We start from the raw sequence: 9,283 nt of genomic DNA, 5'->3' as shown, positions 1-9,283 counted from the left end.
CCACACCTAAAATGTTATGCATCAGAATGGTTCCATCTGATGTCCAAAGAGACTAAAAAAAGTTTCATTACCCTATCTCATCCGGAACACCCCGTTTTCAACTCCCAAAATATTTCAAAATCGAAAAAAAATTCCAAAAAATTCCCTAAAATCCATACCTACAATTTTATGCTTCAGAATGGGTCCATTTGATGTCCAAAGACACTAAAAAAAGTTTCATTAGCCTATCTCATCCGGAACACCCCGTTTTCAACCCCTAAAATATTGAAAAATCGAATTTTTTTTTTTTAATTCCCTAAAATCCAGAATTAAAATGTCATATATCAGAATAGTTCCATTTGATGTACAAAGACACTAAAAAAAGTTTCATTCCCCTATCTCATCCGGAACACCCCGTTTTCAACCCCTAATTTAGTGAAAAATCGAAATTTTTTTTTCTTAAATTCCCTAAAATCCAGACCTAAAATGTTATGCTTCGTTTAAAATCATTGATATCTCCTGAAATCTTCTCTTTGTTGAAACTTTTTGATGTCGTTTAAAATCTTTCAACTTTTTTTAAATCTTTGAAATTCTTGAAATTTTTTGAAATCCTCATGAATTCCTGAAATATTTGTGAAATCTATTGAAATCTTCTAAAAATATTTGAAAATTTTTCAAATATTTTAAATTATTCGAAACCTTTTAAATCTGATGTAATGTATCCAGGGTAAAATCTTTTGAAATCCTTATAATTTCTTTAAAATATTTGTAAAATATTTTGAAACCTTGTACAAAATTTTGAAATTGTTTCATATCTTTGAAATTCTATTATTCTTTCGAAGTCATTAGGAAATTTTTGTGAAATCTTTCGTATCTTTGAGAAATATTTTAGATTATTTTTAAATATTCGTAAAATCTTGAAATCTTTGTAAAATTTTTGAAAACTTTTGAAATCTTTCTTTAATTTTTGTGCGTGAAATGTTTTTTCGTTCGTTTCAAATCTTTGAATCTTTTAAAATCTTTGAAAAGCGTTGAAATCTGGTGAACTGTATCTTTTTTAAAAACTATTAAATTCTTGCATTCCATTTAAATCTTTCTGAAATATTTGTAAACTCTTCTAAAAAGATTTGAAAGCGTTTGAAATTTGTATGAAATTTTTGTGAAATCTTATTAAAAAATCTGAAATCGTTTAAAATCTTTTAAATCCAGTGTCCTGTACCCTTTCTTAAAACTATTAAATTCTTGTAATCTTTTAAAATATTTTTAACATTTTTATGAAATATTTGTGAAACCTTTTGTATTTCTTTCAAATCATTTAAATATTTTAAATCTATGTCAAATCTTCTGAAATATTCTAAAAAATTTTAAAGTTTCAAATTTTTTAAAAGTTTTGAAATCTTAGAAATCTGGTGTACCGTACCCTTTTTTAAATCTATTAAATTCTTGTATTTATTAAAAAGCTTTCTGAAATATTTATGAAATATTTGTGAAATCTTTTGTATTAATTTTAAATTTTTACATTATTCGAACTGCCAATGAAAGCAAGTTTATAAAAGTTGTTTCATTTAACAATTTTTGTATTCAAATGCTCAATAATTTGGAAAAAAGTCAATTATTTGGGGAAAAAAGTCAATTATTTGGAAAAAAATCCTATTCCACTTCAAAATTTTGTTTCTTTTCGATAATTTGCAGTGCTAGCTCGGAATTTGTTAAAATTTGAAATTTCCGGTTAATATTTTGAATAATTTCTTGTTCCAATTATACATTGGTAAAAGATTGAAAAATCTCTGTTTAAATTATATTAAATTATTTTAATTTTAAATAGTTTAAAAATCCTTAAAATGCTTCGAAATTCTATTTCAAGATCTTGAAACATCTAGCTGTTGTTTCGAATTTTTTCGAATTAAAAAATATTATTAAAAGTTTTTCACAAATTCTAAATATATTTTTAAATTATTCAAATTTAAAATAATTTAAAAAAAATCATTTTCAATTTTCCTAGCAATCTTAAAAAATGTTAATTTTAAAAAGTTTCTAAATTTCATGTTCGAAATCTGCCAAAATATATATTTGGTTTCAAATCAGATCGTGGAATCATTTTAAATTTTTAATTAATTTTTAATTTTTTCGAAACTTCTAAATATTTCCTCAATTTATTCAATTTTAATGAAAAATTTAAAATTATGTGGTTTAAAAATGGAATATTTTAGACTGAAATTTAATAAAAGCCTTTAATCATAAATATATTATTTAAAAGTTATTTAAAAATGAAAAATAGTTTATAAAGTTTCAATAGGGCGTTCACATTTGCTTAAGACTTTCCAATTAAAAAAGTTTAATTTTTAACTCCGAATCGTTTTTTACAATCAATTATTTATTTTTTATATTATAGAGTGCAATTCAAATTTAAAAATCATAATTTAATTCATATTTACAGTTGATCAACTAAAAATGTTTGTTATCAAAAATCTTCAATTTTAAACGGTTCTAATTTTTAATTTTGAAATTTTTTTGAAATTCATTTTGAAATTTTGAAATTCTTTTAATTGAAATTTGCATTCTAAACTGAATGCTATCATAATTGAAAATTGAAGAAGAAATTGAAGAAGAAATGTTTGTGAAACTTTTTGAATTAATTTAAAATCATTGAAATAATTTAAATCTTTGTGAAATCTTTTTAAAAAATTGGTAATTTTCAAATCTTTGAAAAGTTTTGAAGTCTTGAAAATCTGGTGTACTGTAATCTTTTTTTACTCGTATTTTTTTAAAATCTTTCTGAATTTTTTATGAAATAATTGTAAAATATATGAAACCTTTGTTACATTGTTGTAAGATTTTTAAAATCTTTTTGAATATTGTAAAATTTTTAAATATTGTGTAAACTCAAAACCGTGTGTAAACTTTCTACATAAAGTGCCTTGAAATATCTTTATTTATTCTTTAATAAATAAAAGATAAATAAGTTTTCAGTGGCACGATTTCTTCGAAACGAGATGTTTCTTTGATAAAGACTAAAAGAATAAAATTATTCTTCGTATTTCAAAAAAAATAACTATGTTAAAAGCAAACAAAATGATTTGAATTTAAAATTCTCGTAAAAAATTCAAGGTTTTTAAGACCGCTCGAAACCCTGGAACAGATTCGGACCTGAGAATTGATGTATGATTTTCTTCAAGTTCTATCGAAAATAGCAAAGTATAATGAAGTTTAAATTTCGCGCATTTGATTTTTGACCGTCACTCCCTCATATATTCCGAAAGGGCGAAATAAAATACCATTCTCATTATTTGGCCGTAATTATTCTGAAATACGCGCATCAAGTTATTTACGAACAATGTTAGCAAGCAAAACATAACCTCAAAAAAAAATCTGTTTTAATTCATGAATTTTTGAATAGATTCATAAGAAAACAAAACACTTTTGCTGTTACACGTTAAAATAATGTTTTTTCTGCTTACTCACTTTAAAAGTTTGAGAACCGTTGAGCTTTTCATCTAAAATGCGAGCTTTTTCTTGAATAATAGGCCCGGATAGTGGATCTCCTCTGTCTCTCGCTTGTTTATACCATTCGAAGATAACAGCGTCCAAAACCACATGAATACACGTTCTTGACGATTTCTTGTTCTGATATTCATAACTTTCACCCTTATATTTCATATCATTTTCGCGAGATAACACTTGTCTGTATAGCCTCTCACTGATACCATATTTCTGTATCACGTACGGTTTTAAGGCACCTGCTTTCACTTCGCGTAGAAGTTGAGATTTTTCTTTAAAGGTTAAACGTTTTCTTTTGTGTTCCTTCGGCATTTTTGCATTTATTTATGCATTAGCGAAACTGCGAGCGATAAACTGACAGCAAAATTGATGCAGCACTACAACGTGACGCAGTTAACCCCGCGGCCGCGGCGGCAGTTCACGGTTCTCCACCCCCCCACTTTGCGGTCACAAATCCGGTGTTCCGAGTTCGGCTGCATTTAGTTGAAAATTGAAAATTCATCTTGATTAAAAAGTCAACTTTTTTCTTGAAAATTCCTTTTTTTTGTGAATTGATCAATTTAGTTGAAAATTCAAGTCACTAAATTGTTATTAAATTTCGTAAAACTCTATGGAATTTCGCGAAATTTCCTGAAGTCCTGAAAAATGCTTTAAAGTACCTTCAAATCTTTAAAATCATTGAAATCTTCGGAAATCTTATCCCAAAATATTTCAAACGTTTTGAATCCATTTAAATTTAAGAAATGAAATTATCTTTTTTTTATAAAAATTATTAATAAACGTAATTAGTTATTTATTTGTAAAATAAATTTAAAGAGTTAGTCATTCAATTTGAAGAGAACAAATTTAATATTTTAATTACTGGCCACTTTTTCTTGCGTAGTTGTGACTGTATTTATTGGTTGAAAATTTCTTTATTAAAAACTCAACTTTTTTGTCAAAAATTCCTTATTTCAAAGATTTATCAACCATTGAAATCCTCGGAAGTGTGATCAATTAATGTTTAATATTTTTAAATATCTTAAAAAGTTATAGATCTTGTAAAATCGTTTCAAAACTTCCGAAATTCTAGAAAATGCATTATGTCCTCAAATATTTCAAATGCTTTGAAATCCCTTCAAATTTAAATTGAAGAAATACCTTTTTTATACGAATTATTAATAAAAGTCATTGTAAAATTATTTATTCTTTAAATAAATTAAAAGGATAAGTCATTCGAAGCTTGAAGGGAACAAATTTTTTAAGACCGGGAAAAACCGGGGAATGACAGTCAATTTTGTTTTTTCCGGGAATTTTACAAATTTGTAGAAGAAAAATCTATCCACGTTCGATTTCAACAGTTTTTAAATAATTAGTAGAATTTGTATGTTTTTCAATTCTGCAATTATTTAGCTTACAATGCGTAATTCAAAATTTTTTTACTTTAAAAATTTTCCATTAAAAATTTTTATTTCTGAACTTACATTTTTAATTTAAAGAATTTTTAAATGCTTTCTTAAAGACTCGAACAAATAAAAGCCTTTGTTGTTGACAATTTACGATAAAAAACATTTTTATTTAATAAATAAATTATTTTTTTTTAATTCATCTGTACTCTAGGTAATAAAAATTGAACAAAAATGATTTGACAAAACGATTTTAAATCAGTTCAAAATTTAAGAATTTTCAGATTTTAACGTTAAAACTTAAACGGTTTCAATTTGAAATTTAGTCATTAAACAAATGTGAACATGTGACTGAAAGTTTATAAACTATTTTCAACTTAAAAATAACTTCATAATTAAAGAAATTTATTAAATTTAAAATATTGTTTCAATCTAAAATACTCATTTTTTAACCCGTTAAATTCGAAATTTTTAATTAAAATAAAGATTAATTATTGAATATTTAGCAATATTTGAATTTTTATTTAAGACATGTGAATTGAAACCAAATATTTAAAAGTAAAGAATCTTTGACTGAATATGTGTAATTTACAAATGAACATTTGTAGAAAAAATTTGAGTAATTTTAAGAGATATTTAGGAGTTTTAAAACGATAAAAAATTTTCATGCAAATTTTAAAAAGTTTTCTAAAACTCTTCTAGAATCTTTTTTGAAAATTTTGTTAAAATCTTTGAAAAACTTTTTAAATATTCTCTTAAAATAATTTTTCAAAATGTAAAGTTATTTTTAATTTTCCTAGGAACTTTAAGAAAATATTTTTATTCTTTTGAATCCTTTCAGAATTCTTAAAAAGAATCTACTTTTTTTGCTTAACATCAGCGAAAATCTACATTTTGTTTTATATTAGTCTATCATTTCAAGTTTTACATTAACTATTAATATTGTCAAAACTTCTACTTATTTCTTAAAATTACTCAAATTTCGCCTTCAAATAATAAATCTTTAATTGTTATTTATACATCCAAATTTTAAAGAAATTTTCTAAAATTTGCAGGTTTATCTGAAAATTATAGAAAAAATTCAATTAATTTTGAAAAATATTTAGAAGTTCTGAAAAAATTTCCAAAATAATTTTAAACTTAAAACCAATTTAAAACAACTTCTGGATTTCTCAAGATTTTGAAGCTTGCCAAGGATGTTTAAAATATTTAAAAAGAAAATAATTGAATTTCTAATTTAAGAAACTTAAGAAATTTAAGAAAAAATTTGCAATTTTTCAATATTTCATGTTTTTAGCTTCAAATTTCTTAAAATTATATAATTTTGAAAATTTTAAAGTTCACTGATTGATTTTTTAATTTAGAGCATTGAAAATGATAACGTGGATTTATATTTTTTTATATTGAAAAATGTTAGTACCTTTAATTTTATAGGCGTAAATTATTGAGCATTTGAATACAAAATTTTTTAATTGAAAACTTTAAAATTTCAATTTTATAATTTCAAAATTTCACAGTTCCACTTGGACTGCTTTCATTTGCAGTCAGTTTTTATTACCTCAAGTGGAAATTTTTTTAGCTTTAGTGTTTTATTTTTTTAATTTCATTGACCGTGAAAAATGTTTGCGAACCGGGAAAAAACCGGGAATTTTTTCGTCGATTAAAACGGCCACCCTGATTTTAATTACTGGTCACTTTTTCTTGCATAGTTCTTAATTATACACATATAACATTATTATCTACGGAAAAAATTTAAATCACGTATTTTTATAACATTCTTTGTTTTTTTATCAAATAGTATAATTTTCAAATAATAAAGATAAATTTTGTACCGAAAATAAAATAATTCCATTTTTACCGAAATTAGGAGTTTTCAAACAAGATAACAAGTTTTCAACAAAATACATAAATTTTTAAATAATTATTTCCAGTTCTAATTAAAAAGCTGAATTTTTTACTAAAAGAAAACGAATTTTCAACAAAATTGTTAAATTTCCAACGTCAAAATTTTAACTAAAAAATTGAATAGTGACATTTTTAGATAAAAAATTGAATTTTGAACAATATAGTTCAATTTGCAAGAAAGAAAGTAAATTTTTAACTAAAAAGAAAATATTTTCAACACAAAATGGACTAGTTCTATTTTCAATACTTCAATTTGTAAAAAATTAAAATTTTCAACCGAAAAACGTTTTTTCAACCTAAAATATTAATTGTTGAGCTTAAAAATTAATTTTCAGTCGAAAGAGATGAATTTTCAAGAAAATGTATTAATTTTCATCTAAATGTTTGACTTTCGGTGAAATTCATTTGCTTTTTATTTAAAATGAAAATATTTTTTTGTATTAGTTACTATATGCTTTGCTTGAGAATGATTTTTTTTCAATAAAAATGTACCTAAATTTCATTTTTAGGTTTTATAATTCAATTTTTTGAAATAGTTTTTTAACTACAAATTTAACAATTGATTTTAAAATTCATGTATTTGGCAAAAAAATTAACTATGTATTATTTTGTGGAAAGTTCAACTATTTTGTCAAAGTCACATTTTTTGGTCGAAGATTTAACTGTTTTGTTGAAAATTCGTCCTTTTAGTTTGAAAATTCAACTCTCGTGGCTGAAAATGAACTTTTTTGTCGAAAATTCAACTGCCTTTTAAAAAATTCGTCTTTTTGGCTCGAAAATTCAATTATTTGTTTGTCAACTTATCTTTCATAATTTAAAAATACCTTTATTTTTTTGAAAATTTTTCTTTTCCGATTTAAAACTCAACACATTCCTTAAACATTTGTGTTTTTGACTTGAAAACCTTACTATATTGTTGAAAATTATTCATCAATTTTGTTAAAAATTCGCCTTTTTTCGTTCGATTCAATTGCAAAATTCAACTGCTTTATAGAAAATTCGTTCTTTTAAATTGAAAATTCCTCTTTCATTATAGAGAAGTTGACTTTCTTGGTTCAAAATATACTTTTCTTGGTTTAAAATTAACTTTTTTGTTTAAAATTCAACTTTCTCTGAAAAATTCTTCAACAGTGCATTTATTTTTTGAATGGGAATTAAAAACATTTTTAGAACACAAAATCTCTCCAAGTTTGATTAGTTGCAGCTTTATTTTTTTCAATAGTGATGTGATTCAATTGACAATGTGTATTTTAACAATCTTTCACTTGCAAATTATCAATTTTGGATTTTAATTATCAAGTATGCAGCTTTAAATGCTTAACACATTAAAAATTAGAAGTGTTTGAAATCAAACATTTTGGATAAAAAAAACCTTTTTAGTTAATAATACTTTATTTTACAAGATGATTCGAAATCAGTTCAAAATTCAAGAATTTCCACATTTTAACCGATTGAAAATTTATAAACTATTTCAATTTTTAAATAACTTCAAATTGATATATTTATAATTAAAGGCTTTTAATTTATTAAAAATATTTTTTTAGTCTATAATTTAAAAAATTTTAATTTTCTAATTAAGGAAAAAATTGCTGAATATTTACAAATATCTTATTCTAAATATACAGTCAGTAATTATAAATGAAATATTTAAAACCAAAGTTTGATATGAATTCAGAGTAAATTCCACAAAATAATTTCAAATCTTTAAAACCATACTCATTTATTACAAAAAAAAGTATTCAAATGAATTGGAAATAATTTTAAAAAATTGAAAGATTCCATTGATTTCTGTAAAGTTTGAGTGAATTTAGAGGAATTTAAGGAAAATAAGAAGAATTCGATGAAATTCATAAAAAGCTGCATTTACAAACAATTACGTGAAATGAAAAAAATTTTTTAATAAAAAGAAATTCACTGAGCTGAGTAACTTTGAAAAGAGTTTAGAAAAACTAAAGAGAATTCATAAAAATGTTATGAAATGCCTAATAATTTTAGGTATATTGAGTAGACTTGAGTAAATTTAGAAGAATTCAGGATATATTAATACAAATTCAGGGCGAAACCTCACTATTTGTAACCAAAAATTCAAATTCAGGAAATACGAGGGGTGTTCAAAAGTAAGTTTCCCTAGTCGGCCGTTTTGCCCCAGCGCCATCTAGCGAGCTGGGACCGAACATAGTTTTAGTTTAGAATATACCGATAAGAGCGGAACCGGTCTTAGCTGTCGAAAAAATTTTTTTCATCAGTACCGGCTCGGAAACCATCAGGCTCCGGACACTAGTATGAGGTTCTTTCACTGTCAAGCTAGAGGTAGGTGGCGCCAGGGCACGTCAGTCTGTAACGATCGCATAAATTTGCATTCCATCCGCTACGAACAGCACCGTCGCTTCCATAGAATGCGCGGTTTCGATTCTAAATTATAAAATATTCGTGCGAAAAGTAAAAAGATTGGCAAGCAACATTTCAGGGCAGATCGGCATGAATATGGTTTAAGTGATAATCATTCCTGTAAGCGA

General features: G+C 24.6%; 1 protein-coding gene across 1 annotated transcript in view; it reads right to left on the bottom strand.

The window, feature by feature from the left end:
* Positions 1 to 3,903, bottom strand: part of LOC117176339 (jerky protein homolog-like) — a 16,636-nt gene extending 12,733 nt beyond the window's left edge. The window contains exon 1 of the mRNA XM_033366578.1: positions 3,442 to 3,903. Coding sequence (XP_033222469.1) covers positions 3,442 to 3,789 — 348 coding nt within the window. The 5' untranslated portion in view covers positions 3,790 to 3,903. The remainder of the gene's footprint in view (positions 1 to 3,441) is intronic.
* Between the last annotated feature and the right edge of the window lie 5,380 nt (positions 3,904 to 9,283).

This window comes from Belonocnema kinseyi, chromosome 7 (genome assembly GCF_010883055.1).
Source record: "Belonocnema kinseyi isolate 2016_QV_RU_SX_M_011 chromosome 7, B_treatae_v1, whole genome shotgun sequence".
NCBI lineage: Eukaryota > Metazoa > Arthropoda > Insecta > Hymenoptera > Cynipidae > Belonocnema > Belonocnema kinseyi.
This window is presented reverse-complemented; position numbering and strand designations above follow the sequence as displayed.